General features: G+C 44.7%; 1 protein-coding gene across 5 annotated transcripts in view; it reads left to right on the top strand.

Moving 5' to 3' along the window:
• LOC115109547 (inositol 1,4,5-trisphosphate receptor type 2-like) overlaps nt 1–21,462 on the top strand; it is a 173,567-nt gene that overhangs the window by 119,317 nt on the left and 32,788 nt on the right. For 4 of the 5 annotated variants that reach the window (XM_029634547.2, XM_029634546.2, XM_029634548.2 and 1 more), the window contains exons 47-52: nt 545–737; nt 852–977; nt 8,924–9,099; nt 12,676–12,840; nt 13,288–13,465; nt 21,337–21,462. The exon at nt 21,337–21,462 is cut by the window's right edge and continues 5 nt beyond it. In XM_029634547.2, the coding sequence (XP_029490407.2) occupies nt 545–737; nt 852–977; nt 8,924–9,099; nt 12,676–12,840; nt 13,288–13,465; nt 21,337–21,462 (964 nt within the window). Of the gene's footprint in view, nt 1–544; nt 738–851; nt 978–8,923; nt 9,100–12,622; nt 12,841–13,287; nt 13,466–21,336 lie in introns of those variants that run through there. The other variant, XM_029634550.2, reaches the window with a different exon arrangement.

Raw genomic sequence — 21,462 nt, 5'->3', positions numbered from 1 at the left:
ATATATATATATATATATACCCCAGAGTATCATATGACTCCAAAGGGGTTATTATGCAATGGTAACAAGCATTCATTGAGATGATGCCAACCGATAACTAGTGGACTGTCTTTGATTGAGTGGTTGTGGTCTGAAAGTCTGCTGTTTGTCCGATTTGATGCTAGAACATGCTATTAGATATACCACTGAAAGTAGGGTTGAGCGGTATCCAGATTTTCATACCTTCATATACTTCCTCACCATAACGAGGCATACGGTATAACCAGCAGTCGTTTATGTTTGTTTTTATGCACAAAACAAATGTAGGCTAGCTAGCTAGTTAGTAAACCAAATGCATACAGTAACTGAAGCCTTGAGCTGGAGATAATGTATTTAGCACATCTTAGATAGTTAACTTGCACCCATGCTTATAACTGTGTCACGCAAGCACCCCAAATCATACCGTCGGCATAATACCTTGATATACGGTATACCGCCCAAGCCTACCTGAAAGTACAGCTATTTTTGTTCTTAGAGTTATCATCATACCATGTTCTTTCTTCAGATTGTGCGTCACGACCGCACAATGGAGCAAATAGTGTTCCCAGTGCCCAACATTTGTGAGTACCTGACAGAGGAGTCCAAAACGCGCGTGTTCACCACCACCGAGAGGGACGACCAAGGCAGCAAGGTCAATGACTTCTTCACGCAGTTCGACGACCTCTACAACGAGATGCGCTGGCAAAAGAAGATACGCAGTAAGAGACCAAGATTTACACTGACAAAACATTCTGGAATCTCTTTCTAATGGGACATTTCCAGGCTTATTGTGATACACGGATATTAACCAGATGTCCCCTGTGTCTGTTCAGATAACCTTGCTCTGTTCTGGTTTTCTCGGCACATCTCTCTGTGGGGAAGCATCTCTTTCTACCTGGCAGTGCTGGTCAATGTGGCCGTGGCTCTCTTCTACCCCTTCGGTGACGACGAAGATGAAGGTGAGATTTTCTACTGGCCTACAGCTGGGTCTTATTCATTAGGGCACATGGTTGCCAGTGTTTCCCCTATATTAATTTAGCAGCGACATACAGTTGAAGTTGGAAGTTTACATACACTTAGGTTGGAGTCATTAAAACTTGTTTTCAACCACTCCACAAATTTCTTGTTAAACAAGCTATAGTTTTGGCAAGTCGGTTAGGACATCTACTTTGTGCATGACACAAGTAATATTTGTTTACAGACAAATTATTTCAATTATAATTCACTGTGTCACAATTCCAGTGGGTCAGAAGTTTACATACACTTAAGTTGACTGTGCCTTTAAACAGCTTGGAATATTCCAGAAAATTATCTCATGGCTTTAGAAGCTTTTGATAGGCTAATTGACATAATTGGAGGTGTACATGTGGATGTATTTCAAAGCCTACCTTCAAACTCGGTGCCTCTTTGCTTGATATCATGGGAAAATCAAAAGAAATTAGCCAAGACCTCAAAAAAAATAGCTGACCTCCACAAGTCTGGTTCATCCTTGGGAGCAATTTCCAAATGCCTGAAAGTACCACGTTCATCTGTACAAACAACCGTACGCAAGTATAAACACCATGGGACCACGCAGCCGTCATATCACTCAGGAAGGAGACGCGTTCTGTCTCCTAGAAATGAATGTACTTTGGTGGGAAAAGTGCAAATCAATCCCAGAACAACAGCAAAGGACCTTGTGAAGATGCTGGAGGAAACCGGTACAAAAGTATCTATATCCACAGTAAAATGAGTCCTATATCGACATAACCTGAAAGGCCACTCAGCAAGGAAGAAGCCACTGCTCCAAAACCGCCACAATAAAGCCAGACTACAGTTTGCAACTGCAGATGGGAACAAAGATTGTACTTTTTGGAGAAATGTCCTCTGGTCTGATGAAACAAAAATATAACTTTTTGGCCATAATGACCATTGTTATGTTTAGAGGAAAAAGGGGGAGATTTGCAAGCCGAAGAACACCATCCCAACTGTGAATCACGGGGTGGCAGTATCATGTTGTGGTGGTGCTTTGCTGCAGGAGGGACTGGTGCACTTCACAAAATAGATGGCATCCTGAGGAAGGAAAATTATGTGGATATATTGAAGCAACATCTCAAGACATCAGTCAAGAAGTTAAAGCTTGGTCGCAAATGGGTCTTCCAAATGGACATTGACACCAAACATACTTCCAAAGTTGTGGCAAAATGGCAACAAAGTTAATGTATTGGAGTGGCCATCATAAAGCCCTGACCTCAATCCTATAGAAAAATTGTGGGCAGAACTGAAAAAGTGTGTGTGAGCAAGGAGGCCTACAAACCTGACTCATTTACACCAGCTCTGTCAGGAGGAATGGGCCGAAAATTATTGTGGAAGGCTACCCAAAACGTTTGATCCAAGTTAAACAATTTAAGACAAACAAGGAAGAGTGAGACCAAGGGGCTGGGAATCTGTGAACCATAGAGAAGGAGACAATTTATCGGATGGATTTACCGTGTATGACCTGGACTGTTTGGACTTACCTGTTGGCGTTTGGACCTGGACCTACCGAGAACCCGATTCATGTCCCAAACCCTGCTATCCATGATCACGCCTGCGGCCTGGACGGAGAATCCAACATACAGGTACTGTCCTGTTCGAAAGAACTCTCATTCTGGGGTGATTTTGGTGACCCGAGAATTCTTGTCTATGCATCCAGGGGAGTGCAGCATGGTCACTGATGAGGGTGAAGTGGCGTCCTAGCAGGTAGTATTTCAGGCTCTCTAGAGCCCACTTTACTGCCAGCATTTCTTTCTCAACGACTGAGTAGTTGGTCTACCATGGTTTCAGCTTCCCGTTTAAAAACAGGATGGGGTGTTCTACCTCTTGGGATAGCACGGCTCTCAAGCCGACCTCTGAGGCATCCATCTGAACTACGAACTTGCGCTCAAGTCTGGTACCACTAGCACTGGATTACAGCAGAGAGCCTCCTGTAATGTTCTAAATGCTTTGGTGGCCTTTTCATCCCATATTTGGCCCTCTGGCTCTAGTCATTTCGGTGAGTGGGGCGGTCACTATGGCATTAACTTGGGATGAACTTCCGATAATAACCGGTCAACCCTAGGAAGGCTCGAACCTGCTTCTTATTTACTGGTTTCGGCCATTCTCTAATTGCCTAGACCTTCTTAAGTTGGGGTTTGATTATCCTTCTTCCCACAGTGTATCCCAGATATTCGGTTTCCTCTAACCTCAAGTAACACTTGGCAGGGTTCGCCGTGAGCCCTGCCTTCCTAAGGGCATCTAGCACTGCCGGGGTAAGTGGGATTCCCAATCTGGGCTGTAGATCCCCACGTCATCTAACTAGGCTGCGGCGTAAGCTCGGTGCGGTTTTAAGACCTGGTCCATTAGCCATTGAAAGGTGGCTGGGCCCAGGTGTAAGCCGAATGGCATGACAGGGTATTGAAACAAACCGTCATGTGTTGCAAAGGCTGTCTTTCCTTTGGCTCTGGGGGTCAGAGGAATTTGCCAGTAACCTTTGGCTAGGTCCAGGGTCGTAATGTACCGAGCTTTACCAATTTTCTCGATTAGTTCATCTACTCGGGGTGGGCATCAAACTTGGAGATTTCATTTACCTTCCAAAAATCATTACAAAACCGCTTGGAGACCATCACAATTGGGCTAGAACACTCACTATGATTCTACAACCACTCCATGTGCCAAAATTTTCTCAGTCTCTGCTCTAATCGCAGCTTGTCGAGCATCGGGTACCCGATATGGCCTCATGCTCACTTTTCTCCCTGGTCGGGAAACAATATCATGAGCCATAACCTTAATTCGGCCTGGTATCCCTGAAAGCACATCTCTGTTTTTTGGGATCAGGGTCTTTACTTCCTGTGCTTGTGATGGGTACAGAGTAAGTGAAACATGCACTTCGGCTGCCTCCTGAGTGGGTGTGGGGTACGTGACAATTAGTGTTTCTCTCTCTCTCCGTGCTTTTAACAGGTTAATGTGATTGATCTGTTCTGGAGGCCGACGACCTGGCTGTCGGATCCGATAATTATCTTCTCCTATTCTCTCCAGCACTTCATATGGTCCTTTCCATGTAGCTTGTAGTTTACACTCTACTGTGGGGACCAGCAATAACACCTGATCTCCCGGTTGAAATCCCCTCAAGGTAGCCTGCCATTTATAAGTGTGCCGCTGGTGCTCTTAGTGCTTTTCTCGTGCTCTCTGGCGATGGACGTGACTGTGGCTGTCTTGTCTTGCATTGCTGTGACGTGCTCTATAACACTAGTGTAAGGTGTGGATTGGTGCTCCCAGGTTTCCCGGGCGATGTCTAAGATTCCCCGGGGGTGCATCCCATATACTAGCTCAAAGGGTGAGAACCCCAGTGAGAGGAACCTCTCTAATGGCAAACATCATATACGGCAACATGCAATCCCAGGTTCTCTCATCCTTATCGATTATCTTCCTGAGCATTGACTTCAGAGGATGGTTGATTCTCTCTTCTGAGGATGGTAAACCGATGTCCTCAACTGTTTCACCTGCAACAACTTACAAAGGTCTGCTATAAGGCAGGACAAAAAGGCGGTCCCCTGGTCAGTAAGGATCTCCATGGAATCCCTACCCTGGTGAACAGGAGCACTAATTCCTTGGCAATATTTTTGGAAGGCATCATCCGAAGGGGAATGGCTTCTGGGTATCGAGTGGCATAATCTAAGATGACCAGAATGTGCCCTCTGGCGGATTTGGTAGTGGGCCCACTATATCCATTGCTATCCTCTCAAATGGCGTTTTGATTATGGGGATTGGCACTAACGGGCTTCTAACAGCTGGTTGGGGAGCTGTTAACTGGAACTCGGGGCACTCTCCACAATGTCGAGCCACCTCAGCCTGAAATCCTGGCCAGTAAAACCTCCTCACAATCCGGTCTCGGGTTTTATTGATACCAAGGTGTCCCCCAGAATACTGTTCTCCAGTACCGAGTGGGGATCAACTGTTTCACTACATCAACCCCTATGTTTGAGACTCAGTACACCAACCCGTTTTTCATGAAGTGGGGGAAACTATTAAGCATCATCTTATCATTTATGGGGGTACCATCTACGATCTAGACATCTGCTCTGGCTTGCCGCAGGGTTGGATCCTGGATCTAGGCTGTCCTGAAATTAGTCAGGGACCCTGCCAGGTCTGTTAGTTCTAGATAGTCGCCCTCTGGATCCAGATCGACCCTGGCCGCACTAGTACCGGGCTGCTCGCTATTGACAGGGTCTGCCCCTTCTTCCTCATCCTCCCCTACTAGCCCCTGTGAGGTTGGCTCCTGGGAAACCTTCTATTTTCTTGACTTTGGTTGAGGGCTACATGCTACTTCCTGCTTGGTCAGGGGTGTTTGTCTTCTCAAATATGCTGTTATTTTAGCTTGACCTCGCAAAGTTAGGACAGCATCTACCCAGTATTACATCATACGGCATCTTCGGGACCACGTCGACCTCAATCCAGCAGCCTGTCCTCAGTTTGTCTGCTCACTAAGGCTGTGAGGTACGGGCGGATTTCCCCATGAATGAACAAAACACTGGCCAACCCATCATCGAAGTTCTCAGGGTAGACCTCGCTGGTCGAGTATGATGGTCTCGACAATCTCGGCGGGTGAACAGGTCTCCGGTTGCAACCATTTCCGTGTCAGGTGAATCAAGTCGAACATTGGTGTTCATGGGGGTTGTCCAGGTCTGTTGGCCCACTGGTGGAAGCAGTGTGCCCTCACAGTATCGGTCACTCCCAGTCTAGTCAGAATCTCTTCCTTTATTTTATCGTAATCCTGTGCATCTTTCAACTCTTAGGTCGAAATACGCTTTTTGAGCATCCCCTGTCAGGTATGGTGCCAGAAGCCCTGCCCATTCTTATTTCGGCAGCCACTTCTTTCTCTCTGCCGTTCTTTCGAAGGTGGTGGGGTATGCTTCCACATAATCCTGGTTTGTCATTTTTTAAAGAAAATGATTGTGCAGCTGGTAACTGAGGCCCAATTTGGGCCGCTAGCCCCTTTTAGGCCTTCTCTTAACCTCTTCGAACTACCCAAATGGCTACCTCTGTCTTTTACGCAAGAATCACTCTGAGAGCCCTCAGTTGGCCACTTACGCAATGTGGTCCTTTACGCTCATTCTTGAACATAAAGGCTGTAGACATCTTAGGGAATACGTAGAAAACAGGAATCTGGTTGATATCCCTTCCTGGTTGGATTTTTCTTAGGCTTTCGCTTGCAATATCAGTTATGTTATACTCACAGACAATATTTTTACAGTTTTGGAAACTTTAGAGTGTTTTCTATCATAAGCTGTCAATTATATGCATATTCTAGCATCTGGTCCTGAGAAATAGGCAGTTTACTTTGGGAACGTTATTTTTTTAAATAAAAATAGTGCCCCCTAGCTTCAAGAGATTCTCCCGGGTGTTTCTCTCTTGCTCCTCTGTGAGCAGCTGGTTGGTGAGGTGCTGGACCTGCAACGTGTCCTGATACATTCACATTGCATCCTGATGAGCTATCCACACAAACAAATCCACACAAAAAACCTGACTTCCATTTGGAGTACTAACTGAACACTTCCTTTTGTCTACCGAACCAGTGGTACGGTTTGTCCCTTTATTCACATCGACCACACTGTGCCCGCATTCTCCACCACGTGTGACAAACCTCTTCACGGTTAGGAGAGTTTGTCACAAATTAAGCGGTAAGACCGTCACCAAAATCACCCCAGAATGAGAGTTCTTTCGAACACGACAGTACCTGTCTGTTGGATTCTCCACCCAGGCCGCAGGCATGGTCAAGGACAGCGGGGTTCGGGACATGAATCGGGTTCTCTGTAGATCCAGGTCCAAACACCAACAAGTAAGTCCAAACAGTCCAGGTCGTAAATCCAGACGATTCTATATATTGTCTCTTTCTCTATGGTTCACAGATCCCCAGCCCCTTCTTCTCTCTCTTGTCCTGGTTTATCTTGCTTCTGGGGATTGTAGTTTTTGGCGGGCGGCTATTTTGTGATCTGTAGTTCTGGCCACTCTACCGGTCAAAAGTTTTGAAACACCTACTCATTCAAGAGTTTTTCTTTATTTTTACTATGTTCTACATTGTAGAATAATAATAATAGTGAAGACATCAAAACCATTGAAGTAACACATATGGAATCTTGTAGTAACCCATTTTTTTTTTTAACAAATCAGAATTTATTTTATATTTGAGATTCTTAAAAGTAGCCACCCTTTGCCTTGATGACAGCTTTGCACACTCTTGGCATTCCCTCAACCAGTTCCATGAGGTAGTCATCTGGAATGCATTTCAATTAACAGGTGTGCCTTCTTAAAAGTTAATTTGGGGAATTTCTTTCCTTCATAATGCGTTTGAGCCAATCAGTTGAGGTAGGGGTGGTATACAGAAGATGGCCCTATTTGGTAAAAAACCAAGTCCATATTATGGAAATAACAGCTCAAATAAGCAAAGAGAAATGACAGATCATCATTACTTTAACCTCTACGGGATCGGTGTCCTGATACCAGGATGGTTGATGCTAACTAATGTGACTAGAATGACATAGGTAACAGCAAACTTTCCAGGACATAGATATGTCTTATATTGGCAGAAAACTTAAATTCTTGTTATTCTTACTGCACTGTCCAATTTACAGTAGCTATCACAGTGAAAAAAGACCATGCTATTGTTTGAGGAGAGTGTACAACAACAAACTGTTATCACCGCAACTGGTTTGATGCATTCACCTCTGATGGTAAATAATGTACTTACATTCAGTAATCTTGCTCTGATTTGTCATCCTGAGGGTCCCAGAGATAAAATGTAGCATATTTTTGTCTGATCAAATCCATTTTTATACTCAAATGTAGGAACTGAGTTCTACAACTTGAACCCCTGCTGTTTCTGAGACCCATGAGGCTGTGCACAATTGGCCCAACATCGTCTGTGTTAGGGGAGGGTTTGGCCGGACAGGATGTCCTTGTCCCATCGCGCTCTAGTGACTCCTGTGGCGGGCCGGGCACATGCATGCTGACACGGTCTCCAGTTGTACGGTGTTTCCTCAAACACATTTGTGCGGCTGGTTTCCGGTTTAGGCAAGCAGTATGTCAAGAAGCAGTGCGGCTTGGCGGGGTCGTGTTTCAAAGGACGCATGGCTCTCAGCCTTCGCAGCGATGGGACAAAGCTGTAACTACCTATTGGCTATCACGAAATTGGGGAGAAAAAGGGGTATACAGTTTTTATTTTCAAGTGGAACATGAAAACAAGTGTTTCTCATTGGACAATTTCAGGTAGTCCCTACCTGTTGGTCAGTCTTTCTTCTGTGTGGTGCCTAATGAGCATGAGCAAGTAGTTCCCAAGGGGTCTCAAGTGGCTCTGGTACCCACTAGTGAGTTGCAGCCAGTTCCTCTTGGGGAAAGGCTAAATAAAGCCTGCTTGTGACTGGAAACATGACTGTGCATGTCATGATAGTAGTCACGGAGAAATCTAAAGGCACTAGGTAGGTCACGATGCGAGAAAGTCCCAGTCTTGTTTGGCGTTTTCTGCATGACCACGTGTGTGATAATCACACTAAACGTTGGATCGCGTGGTAAGTAGAAGACAGAATTTAAGAGGGGCACAAGGGTCTTTGGGACATGTCCATTGTGAGAGAGAGAGGCAGAGAGACTAGAGAGAACATAGTGTTGTGCCAAGTGTAGCTAAGTGCTATCCTGGTCCCAGATCTGCTTGCGTTGTCTAGCCAGTTGGCAGTTGCATCTTAGCTATAGCCTTGTCCCCAAATGGCAAGACGGCACAAACAGATCTGGGACCAGGCTATAATGAAGCACTCACTTCTGTTGCATAATACATGAATCCAAATGCCACCTCTCTGAACAGCGCTAATGTCTTAATCTGTCTTTGTTGTTGACATTTGCTTGTATATCTCATCCCCAGGCATCCTGCCCCCCTTTGTATCCATCCTACTGTGGGTGGCGTTGGTGGTGTGTACCACCATGCTCTTCATCCTTCCCAAACCAGGGAGTGTCCGGCCCTTCCTGGTCTCTATTATACTGCGCTCCATCTACACACTGGGCCTGGACCCCACCCTGTTGCTACTGGGCGCCGCCAACGTAAGTACAGTAGAGTTACCGAGGGCAACGATATCCTTGATGTTAGAGAGTCGGGCAGTGTACTAGGTTCGAATCCCAGGGCAGATGGGGTAAATCTGGTGGGAGTTAGCCGGCACCCGGAGGTTTGCTAGCATCAATATCCCATGTGCCCCCTACTGTCGGTGTGCCCATGAGCAAGACACTGTACGCCATCCTGACAGACACTTCGTTAAGTTCGCTGATCAAGGCAGTGTCGCTGATGACACTGTTGCATGATGACGAGGAACACCATGGCCCAGTCCTAAATGACTTTGTAGAGTGGTGTGACGAATCACACTTGGTCCTCAATACCAATAAGACAAAAGAGATGTGCATAGACTTCAGGATGCATACAACACCTGTTACGCACGCCTCTATGAAGAGGGAACGCAACACCCTGCTACAACTAAACTCTCCGTGAAGTGAAAAAGGTATGGACTGTAGGTGCAAGTAAGAATGACAACAGGCAGAATGTGGTACCGTTTACAAGGAAATATGGGGAAAAGGGGCTGGACGGAACCAAATCTCAAAGCCCCCCCCTCTCCTATCTTACCTGCCTACCCACTACTTACCTAATTTAGCACCACCTGGTGCCCTAACCAAAATACAGGGGGTGGTCCGCCCAGGTCTTACCTAGTGTGCCTAGACAGCGAATATGCTAAGGGTATATGTATGCCCGCGGGCCTCTTGCCTAAGCACTCCCTAGGTGCCTTCCCCTTCCCCCCTGGGAACAAATGAAACAGAATATTAAACAATTTCACAAACAAACAAAAACAAAGGACATCAAAATAAGCTCTATCTGAGCAACAAACTCACAAAACATACCAACTCTCAGCAATGAACTCCCAGCAAAATCAACCTCTATCAAAATCTCTCTAGCAAATCTTTGCAATGACCTCCCAGCAAATCTCTAGCAAATCTCTCTAGCAATGACCTCCCAGAAAATCTCTCCACAAAAAGATCTCCCTCCTGAACAGAACACTGGCTTTTATATAGCGTCAGAATGAATGGGTAATTGGAGACAGCTGAGTCTTGACGAGGGGGCGGGGTCAGCTCTCCAATTAGCCATGGAGTCGACCAATCAGCTGCTTGAGGGATTTCAGGAAGCCATTTCCTGAAATGAACACATGTAAATATACAAACTACAATACATAAACTGGGGAACGTAACACACCTACCTCTGCAACATCTATCAGAGGTCAGAACATAGAGATTATAGAGGCATACAAATATCTGGGTGTCCTCTTGGACAATAAGCTTCAGTGGAGTAAATATACTACAGACCTGATCTACAAAAAGAGTCAACAGAGACTGTACTTTCTCAAAAAGCTGGGATCTTTTAATGTTAATTGTACTATACTGTCTCTGTTTTATACATATTTCATTGAGAGTATTTAAACTTTTTATATTGTTTGTTGGTTTGGCGATGCCACTGTCAGCCAGAGAAATATACTGAAAAGGATTATCACCACAGCAAGCAAGGTACTTGGAGTCAAACAGACAGGCCTGGATGAGATCTTTGAGGTCAAGGCCCTCCACAAGGCTCACAAAATCATTTTAGACCCAAGCCACCCCCTGTACCCGGACTTTGAACTACTACCCTCTGGGCACAGCTATAGGGCACCCCTCGGCAGGAAAAACAGAACTACACAATAATTTGTGCTAGGTGTGATATCCCTCCTAAATAGCTCGGGCTAATGTTCCTTTCGACCCAGTAAGGCCAGCAGGCTAATGTTCCTATCCTCCCAGTAAGGCCAGCAGGCTAATGTTCCTATCCTCCCAGTAAGGCCAGCAGGCTAATGTTCCTATCCTCCCAGTAAGGCCAGCAGGCTAATGTTCCTATCCTCCCAGTAAGGCCAGCAGGCTAATGTTCCTATCCTCCCAGTAAGGCCAGCAGGCTAATGTTCCTATCCTCCCAGTAAGGCCAGCAGGCTAATGTTCCTATCCTCCCAGTAAGGCCAGCAGGCTAATGTTCCTATCCTCCCAGTAAGGCCAGCAGGCTAATGTTCCTATCCTCCCAGTAAGGCCAGCAGGCTAATGTTCCTATCCTCCCAGTAAGGCCAGCAGGCTAATGTTCCTATCCTCCCAGTAAGGCCAGCAGGCTAATGTTCCTATCCTCCCAGTAAGGCCAGCAGGCTAATGTTCCTATCCTCCCAGTAAGGCCAGCAGGCTAATGTTCCTATCCTCCCAGTAAGGCCAGCAGGCTAGCCTCTTTTTATTGTTATGTAACTGTTATGAAAGTTGTATTGTCAATTTGTTTTGTTATTTAAATGCTGTGTTAAGAAGCAGTTCGGCTTGGTTGGGTTGTGTATCGGAGGACGCATGACTTTAAACCTTCGTCTCTCCCGAGCCCGTACGGGAGTTGTAGCGATGAGACAAGATAGTAGCAACTAACAATTGGATACCATGAAATTGGGGAGAAAAAAGGGGGTACAATTTTTTAAAGAAAAGAGTGACCTAGAAAAAAGAAAAAAAATGAATGGTTTGTCCTCGGGGTTTCGCCTGCTACATAAGTTCTGTTATACTCAGACATGATTCATGACGGTTTTAGAAACTTCAGAGGGTTTTCTATCCAAATCTAATAATATTCATAATAATATTAATAATAATACTAATAATATGCATATCTTATCTTCTGGGGATGAGTAGCAGGCAGTTGAATTTGGGCATGCTTTTCATCCAAGATTCCGAATGCTGCCACCTATCCTAGAGAAGTTAACCCCAACCCGTCTACGGCTGGGATGCTCCCTGTTTTGGCATTGTTATATCAGGAAATAAGAATTACTTTTGTTAATGAATTCTATTATCGATGTTTTATTATTCCCAAGAGGCAATTTGTTTGCAAAAAGTACAGAACAGTAAAATACGGACAAGATATTTTTAAGTAAATGTACAGTGTACTAGGATTGGGCGGTATCCAGATTATCATACCTTCATACCGGGATATTCGGTAATGAACACAAGGGGCGTTGTTTTCAAACCCCACTGATACTCTGTAATCCGAAGGTTAGCAATGTTAACAAGTACATTTAAGATCCCATTGAGAATGCTAACTAAATGCTAATGAGTGCATTGCGAGCATTTTGTAAAGATTCTACTCGCAGTTTGCGGCACAAAACAAATATTAGCCAGCAAAGGCTCTTGATCCAGGAGGGGATTCTTTGCCGTTACCAAGCGAATGCTTAGCTAGATAGCTAACTAGCTACTAATTAGCAAACCAAATGCACAACTGCACAACATTCAGCACATTTTTAGACAGTTAACTTAATAGTTATAAGTCATCTAGCTGGCAAACATGTTGTGAATTCCGTACTGTAATTAGATCACAAGGCTCCGGTCTCTCATCCTTGTGCTTGTAAACTAACACCATTTGACTGGGGACCGTAAGCTTCATAATAATGTGAGGTGACATGAAGAACGCATGTCGCTTGGCTTTTTCCAAATACCCCGGTATACGATATACTGCCCAAGCCTACAGTGTACAAATATTCTCTTGTGATTTCAGCATCGTCTTCTATGGAAGCCATTGCTCAGTCCTCTCCTCTCTCATCTCTCCAGCTCCTCAATAAGATTGTGTTCCTGGTGAGCTTTGTGGGCAACCAGGGGACGTTCACACGGGGCTACAAGCCGGTGGTCATGGACATGCCCTTCCTCTACCACGTGGGCTATGTCATCGTCTGTATGCTGGGCCTCTTCGTCCACGAGTTCTTCTACAGCTTCCTGGTTAGTCGAAACAATCTCTCTGTCTGGTCTCCTCTGCAGCACTTCACCATTAAACTTCAAAAAGACCATGTTTGATATTATTACTCATTTTTAAAAATGTTATCCATTCAATTCAATGAAGTGGATTCATTGAACTTCAAAGTACTTGATTATTATTCAGAAAACCTCAAATTGACGTTTGACAATGGTCTTGATTTAAGTCTGGACCTTTCTTGGTGCCATGTGATGACAGCAGGTGGTTGTTGTCTGGTTATGTCGTTTAGCTTTGTGGTTTCCTTGTTCCTCCTTGTACCAGGTTTTTCAGACACAGTTACAGAAAGACACACCCTCTCCTATTTTTGCAATTGCTGCCAATCGGAAGCTTTGGGATGTCTGGTTCCTCTACAGCTCTCCTACAGCTGTGTGGCTGTGTCTGTATCTATCTGACTGTGTGTCTGTGCCCCTCAGCTCTTTGATCTGCTGAACCGCGAGGAGACCCTGCTGAATGTGGTCAAGAGTGTGACGCGTAATGGGCGCTCCATCGTCCTCACGGCTGTACTGGCCCTCATCCTGGTCTACCTCTTCTCCATCGTGGGCTTCCTCTTCCTCAAGGACGACTTCCGCATGGACGTGCAACGTCTGCCAGGTCAGTGCCCATAGACGCCCTCTCCTCTTCATCCCAGAACCCTGTACTCTATCCTGGCCTCTTTCCTATTACCCCCCCCCCCCCTTCATTCAGTAGCCACAATCACCCCCTACTCACTACCTTCGCCTCTATGCTCTACCCTAGGTCTCTGCACTTTTGCCCCTAGTTCAGTTAGTACACACTGTTCCTCAGCCCCTATACTACCCTAGATCTCAAATAAAATGTTATTTGTCACTTGCTTTGTAAACAACAGGTGTAGGCTAACAGTAAAATGCTTACTTACGGGTCTTTTCCAACAACGCAGGGTTAAGGAGATGTGTGTGTGTGTGTGTGTGTGTGTATGTATGTATATATATATATATATATATATATATATAATATATGTGTGTGTGTATTAATTATTATTTTTACAATTGAAGTAGTGACACAAGGATTAAATACACAGTGGCTGACAATAAGTAAAAAAAAATAACATGGTATACCAGTACCGGGTCTATTTGCAGGGTACAAGGGATTATTTAACTTTTATTTAACTAGGCAAGTCAGTTAAGAACAAATTCTTATTTACAATGACGGCCTACCGGGGAGCGTTGGGCTAGTAACCTGGAAGGTTGCAAGTTCAAATCCCCGAGCTGACAAGGTACAAATCTGTTGTTCTGCCCCTGAACAGGCAGTTAACTCACTGTTCCTAGGCCGTCATTGAAAATAAGAATTTGTTCTTAACTGACTTGCCTAGTTAAATAAAGGTCTTGTTCAGGGGCAGAACGACAGATTTTTACCTTGTCAGCTCGGGAATTGATCCAGCAACCTTTTGGTTACCGGCTCAACGCTCTAACCACTAGGCTTTCTGCCGCCCCATATGTGATGAGTGTGAAATTGTGTGTGTCCGAGGGACACAGAATCCAGTGAGTGTGCATAGTCATTGCAAGAGTTAGTGCATAAAAAGGGTCAATACAGGTAGTCCATGTTGATGGTCAGCGTGGTGGATGTGGTGTTGTCAACCCTCACCGCCTAGGGGCGGCCTGTCAGGAAGGTCAGGATCCAGTTGCAGGGGGGGGGTGTTCAGTCCCAGGGTCCTGAGATTGGTGATGAGCTTGGAAGGGACTATGGCATTGAATGCTGAACTGTAGTCAATGAACAGCATTCTTACAGAGGTTTTTCTTTCGTCCAGGTGGGTGAGGGCAGTGTGGAGTGCAATAGAGATTGGTCACCTGGGGATTTGTTGGGCAGTATGCGAATTGGAGTGGGATCAGGGTGTCTGGGATCAGGGTGTTGATGTGAGCTATGACCAGCCTTTCAAAGAATTTCATGGCTATACAGTCGCATGAAAAGGTTTGGGCACCGCTGACAATTTTCCATGATTTCCATTTATAAATAATTTGGTGTTTGGATCAGCAATTTAATTTTGATCTATCAAATAACTGATGGACACAGTAATATATCAGTAGTGAAATGAGGTTTATTGGACTAACAGGTTTATTGGACATACATTTTGGCACCCCAATAGAAAAATCACATCATTATTTAGTAGAGCCTCCTTTTGCTAAAATAACAGCCTCTAGAAGCTACCCATAGCCTCTAATGAGTGTCTGGATGAAGGTATTTTGGACCATTCCCCCTTACAAAACATCTCCAGTTCAGTTAGGTTTGATGGTTGCCGAGCATGGACAGCCCACTTCAAATCATCCCACAGATTCTCAATGATATTCAGGTCTGGGGACTGGGATGGCCATTCCAGAACATTGTACTTGTTCCTCTGCATAAATGCCCGGGTAGATTTTGAGCAGTGTTTTGGGTCGTTGTCGTGTTGAAATATCCAGCCCCGGCGTAACTTCAACTTTGTGACTGATTCTTCAACATTATTCCCAAGAATCTGCTGATATTGAGTGGAATCCATGCGACCCTCAACTTGAACAAGATTCCCAGTACCGGCACTGGCCACACAGCCACACAGCATGATGGAACCCCCACCAAATTTTACTGTGGGTAGCAAGTGTTTTTCTTGGAACGCTGTGTTCTTTTGCCGCCATGCATAACGTCCCTTGTTATGACCAAATAACTCAATCTTTGTTTCATCAGTCCACAGCACCTTATTCCAAAATGAAGCTGGCTTGTCCAAATGTGCGTTTGCATACCTCAAGCGACACTGTTTGTTTTTTTTATTTTTTATTTATTTTTTATTTCACCTTTATTTAACCAGGTAGGCAATTTGAGAACAAGTTCTCATTTACAATTGCGACCTGGCCAAGATAAAGCAAAGCAGTTCGACACATACAACGACACAGAGTTACACATGGAGTAAAACAAACATACAGTCAATAATACAGTAAAAAAAACAAGTTTGTGGCGTGTGTGCAGAAAAAGCTTCTTCCGCATCACTCTCCCATACAGCTTCTCCTTTTGCAAAGTGCGCTGAATGGTTGAACGATTCACAGTGACACCATCTGCAGCAAGATGATGTTGTAGGTCTTTGGAGGTGGTCTGTGGGCTGTTTTTGACCGTTCTCACCATTACATTTACATTTAAGTCATTTAGCAGACGCTCTTATCCAGAGCGACTTACAAACCATCCTTCATCTGATTTAATTTCATACAACTTAATATTGCTACACTAAAAATCTTTGTCTGGACAATATCCCAGTACTCAGCTTGTATTAGAAAATGAATGGCATGCCACTGTGATCATTTTCTGTGACGACAGAGTAAATTATTATGCAGCCTCAGCGGGGTGCCCAAACTTTTTCATACGACTGTAGATGTGTGCAACAGTATAGTCATTTGGGCAGGTTACCTTGGCATCTCTGCCCATTTACTCTGTTCCCCTGCAGCACCCCACCCTCCTAAGCCTGTCCTGCTGATCACTGATCTCGTCTCGTCACTGCTCACTTAGAAGGTCCATGATCTCTGATGATTTGATGTCTGCACTCCTTTCACACTGGACTGAGGCCCCATAGTCTTCCCATTAGGCCTACCCTGCCCCCATCCACACCTAACTGGCCCCCTTCAATACCCACACCTGACTGGCCTCAGTCATTTTCAGGTAAATTCTGTGTCCCACGGCCGTGAGAACCTCTTTATACAGCCAGTATACAACCTGTCCACAAATTAATAAAATACATTCTAATGACGTCAGTACAATCCTTTTTGCCCACTGTGTAGTTATCACCTAGTGGTAGTTTATCACCCACTGTGTAGTTTATCACCCGGTGGTAGTTATCACCCACTGTGTAGTTTATCACCCGGTGGTAGTTATCACCCACTGTGTAGTTTATCACCCACTGTGTAGTTTATCACCCGGTGGTAGTTATCACCCACTGTGTAGTTTATCACCCGGTGGTAGTTATCACCCACTGTGTAGTTTATCACCCACTGTGTAGTTTATCACCCGGTGGTAGTTATCACCCACTGTGTAGTTTATCACCCGGTGGTAGTTATCACCCACTGTGTAGTTTATCACCCGGTGGTAGTTATCACCCACTGTGTAGTTTATCACCCGGTGGTAGTTATCACCCACTGTGTAGTTTATCACCCGGTGGTAGTTATCACCCACTGTGTAGTTTATCACCCGGTGGTAGTTATCACCCACTGTGTAGTTATCACCCACTGTGTAGTTTATCACCCGGTGGTAGTTATCACCCACTGTGTAGTTATCACCCGGTGGTAGTTATCACCCGGCAGTTACAGCATGAGACAGATGGTTCATTTTATCATTACCCGCTGTTCTCTTCAGACACTCTGCTTATCAATAGTGAAATAGGGCTGGAGAGTAAACAGAATAGATTTTAGTGTTGTCAGTTGGAACTGACAGGAATATAGACTTTGAGTAGTAGGATGGATTTTTTGCTTTGTGTCATAACAGCTATGTGTAATTACTAGTAAACACAATTTTACTAAACATAGTTTACAAGACTATGGATTTAAGATAAACCTCTCTAAAGTCTCTGTTGACTGACTGTGTGCATGCAGGCTTATACGTTCATGCATCTGTGCGTGGAACATTAATAGCCTGTGCCGTTGCACACTTCCCCATGTGTGTGAGCTTTCCAGAGCGTGAGTGCATGCATACAAGAGTGTGTGTGAGCTTTCCAGAGCGTGAGTGCATGCATACAAGAGTGTGTGTGAACTTTCCAGAGCGTGAGTGCATGCATACAAGAGTGTGGGTGTGCTTTCCAGAGCGTGAGTGCATGCATACAAGAGTGTGTGTGAGCTTTCCAGAGGGTGAGTGCATGCATACAAGAGTGTGTGTGTGCTTTCCAGAGCGTGAGTGCATGCATACAAGAGTGTGTGTGTGCTTTCCAGAGCGTGAGTGCATGCATACAAGAGTGTGTGTGTGCTTTCCAGAGCGTGAGTGCATGCATACAAGAGTGTGTGTGAGCTTTCCAGAGCGTGAGTGCATGCATACAAGAGTGTGGGTGTGCTTTCCAGAGCGTGAGTGCATGCATACAAGAGTGTGGGTGTGCTTTCCAGAGCGTGAGTGCATGCATACAAGAGTGTGTGTGAGCTTTCCAGAGGGTGAGTGCATGCATACAAGAGTGTGTGTGTGCTTTCCAGAGCGTGAGTGCATGCATACAAGAGTGTGTGTGAGCTTTCCAGAGGGTGAGTGCATGCATACAAGAGTGTGTGTGAGCTTTCCAGAGCGTGAGTGCATGCATACAAGAGTGTGGGTGTGCTTTCCAGAGCGTGAGTGCATGCATACAAGAGTGTGTGTGAGCTTTCCAGAGGGTGAGTGCATGCATACAAGAGTGTGTGTGAGCTTTCCAGAGCGTGAGTGCATGCATACAAGAGTGTGTGTGAGCTTTCCAGAGGGTGAGTGCATGCATACAAGAGTGTGTGTGAGCTTTCCAGAGCGTGAGTGCATGCATACAAGAGTGTGGGTGTGCTTTCGCACAACGCTCGGGCAGTCCGGGAGAGACAATTTACCAGCACATATGCACCTGTTGCATAATCTGGCGTGGTGGCCGTGCAGCGTAGAACAGAGCGGTAGAACAGAGCGGCGCTCTTATATAACAGGCTGGTCTGGGTGTGTGTGTTTATTGTACTGTCTGTCTGTGGGCTGAGCTGTCTGAGTGCACAGCGGGAGCTCCAGGCCTGGACTTTACTTGCCACAGGGTTTCCGTTAGACGGTAATAGCTGGCTTTTGGTCGATTTAAAAAAAATAATAATAATAATAATAATTATTGGTGCCAGCCAATTGTCTGGGAGAGAGAGAGGAAGAAAATCCCTTTGCGAAATAATGCATTTTATCCTTCATTGATTGAAATACCAGTCGATGTAGCGTGAGAGCTGCTGATACAGCTCAAACAGCTGTTTGTTGCTGCTGGAGTGAAACATGTACTTTAATAAGACCAGTCATTGCACAACAATTCTAAAGCCAATCGCATTTAAAAAAGACTATGGCCACGATTAAAAATACATTTTTATTTCTCAACTGGTAATTAAAGCTTGGTTCCCATTTGCCATTCAAGTGTATAGGCAACTAGGCAGGCTTCAGCGCGTCACACACCACTTTGCAATGAACTGGAGGCAGTATCCGTTTTGAAGACATATCCTTATTTGTTTGAAACCTGAGCGTTTTACTGCATATTGTGAGGCATGTTTTACCTTGACTAGACTAGGCAAAATCCAACCAAACGTGCAGGCAATTCTTTTCTAAAGACTTCTATATGCCATTGAAACCAGTAGCCTATTTCTCTAATCTTCTATTGGTTTTCAAATCAATTTGATTTAATTGTCCAGTAGCCAATGCCACAATCCGAGTCATTAGCAACCCATGCTAGTTGTTGCATATTTAAATTTCCCCTCTTTCTAAGTTTCTAACAGATATTTTCATTCGCACGTAGCCTACTGCCTTGTGTGCATTGCTGCGCTTATAATTGGATGTAGCCTAGGCGTACTAGTTGTATGAATTTGGGTTCTATCATCCAACAACTGTCCCAGAGTCAGTTTGGAAAAGGCTATTTCTTTCTTGTACCGAATGACAAGATGACCAATAGAATAGGGCAACTTTTCTACTGTGGAGGATAGTAGATTGACATAGGCTATTGATTTTGCTGTTTGTCTTGTTGGCTGAGGAAAAGTAAATGTGGGCAGTTATTCTAACATAGGCGGCATGTGAGTTTCAAGTTTGGCAAAGCAAATTTTAACCATAAAAATACACCTTTTATAATGGCAGGCATTCCATGCATCCTCACATTTGCAGACTTATCTAAGATAGTCTACTATTCCTAATGTGATGAGTAGGTTGGATAGTCGTAGTGGCTCAGGGTACACTATCAGATAGCAGGCTTTATCCTTCATTTATTCTCCTTTTTTGCACAGGAAAACATTGGCCTTTTTATAAACACATTTCAAGCAATTCTACTACACTATGTATGACTGGAGACATTAGCAGAAACTTTTTTAATACGACAAATTACAGGGTAGGCTACTCTGCTGACACTGACAAACAGATCAATAAATACAAACAAAAGTGTCACTGACTCAATGATAAAGACAGTGAATATGCTCAATCACTGGGGATATGGCCGATGTTCTCCGCTGGTGCCAGCCAATAAGAGTACTACTTTTCTCTCAATTCAGTTGAGAATCTTGATAATTAAAAGACAAATTGGAGTCTTTTCATTGTCTTCTCATTACAGCAATAGCCATTTGTTTTCCAAACTGTTTTTGTTTTTAGATTGTATTTTTAAATATTGCGATATGCCTGGCTGGGGGTCTCTGATTTTCACTGACAGTCGCAACTCAACAATCAGCCTATTTGGTATTTGCCGCAAGCTCTGCTCAAATTGCCCTTCTGACTATAGTCTATACGAGTATCATTTGTTTCCTAATGATCCTCTGTGGCCAAATCATGCTTTCTGGTGTAGTAGCCTATTTTTACTGATTTTATTTATTTCTGTATAGACAGGAGTAAACTGATTAGGCTATATAATTTTGACAATCTAATTCGATGTACTTTAGGGAAAGCTTCTCTAGCCTTATGGAGTCGCTGCCTATGTATTCTAACATCTTCAAATTGCTCATCGAAATTCATTAAGAATGATGCCTGCTGTTGCATACGAGTTGTATGTCCTGTTAAGACATGTCATTGTGAGAACCGTGCGTGGACGCCCTAATCCAGTTGCGCAACAGATGGCTGTGGGTCCGGTAAATTTCTTACATGCTCTGTAAATTAAAATGCTGCCGGTCAAATGTCCGCCGCCACATTTTCCTAATGGAAACACTGCGCTGCCAGTATTTGTTTGAATCCGGTCCACTGCTCTTTCAGCACTTTCAGACCATAGCTAGTTCAGTTAGTTCTCAGTCCTTAGTGTAGAGTAATCGTGGAGAGGGAGCAGCAGAGGTATATAGGGGATGACTCATCGTCCTCATCTTTGTTCTCTAGTCCAGTGTGTGTCTATGGATCACCTGCACTACAGGGGCCTCGACACGTGACCTCACCGGCTCCTCTCTATTTCTATCCCTCCTTCTCTGACAATGTTCTCACCCTCTCGATCTCTCTCTCGCTGTTTTCTTTACAAGCCTCCTCCCCTCTTTTTAAATCTTCACATAGAAGGGTCACATCCTCCCACGTTTCAGTGTTCAAACTCTTTCATCCAGTGTTGTGAGCACAAGCTTTTGTTGAAGTCTACTATTGTGAGGGGTTTTCAACCTGAATCTGATATATCTGGTACAGCTTTTTGAATTGTGAACTTGTCACTCGTTGTCAGGTAGATTTGAGATACTACCACCTTTTGATGTGTACATCTATCATTAGTTACCTAACACACAGTATTGATTAGCAGGAGGGGGAAATGGCCTGCCCTGCTGCGTTGCGCTCACGCACACAGAGACACACTCCTCATGGATGTATGTTTTGATGTGTGTGTCCAGTGATGGCAGGGGAGGACGATGGGACGGAGCGTGTGTGTGACACTCTGCTGATGTGTATCGTGACGGTGCTGAACCAGGGCCTGAGGAACGGAGGGGGAGTGGGAGATGTGCTGAGGAAACCTTCCA

The sequence above is a fragment of the Oncorhynchus nerka genome, linkage group LG25, assembly GCF_034236695.1.
Source record: "Oncorhynchus nerka isolate Pitt River linkage group LG25, Oner_Uvic_2.0, whole genome shotgun sequence".
Taxonomy (NCBI): Eukaryota; Metazoa; Chordata; class Actinopteri; order Salmoniformes; family Salmonidae; genus Oncorhynchus; species Oncorhynchus nerka.
Note: the sequence above shows the minus strand (reverse complement) of the source record. Positions and strands in the feature narration are given on the sequence as shown.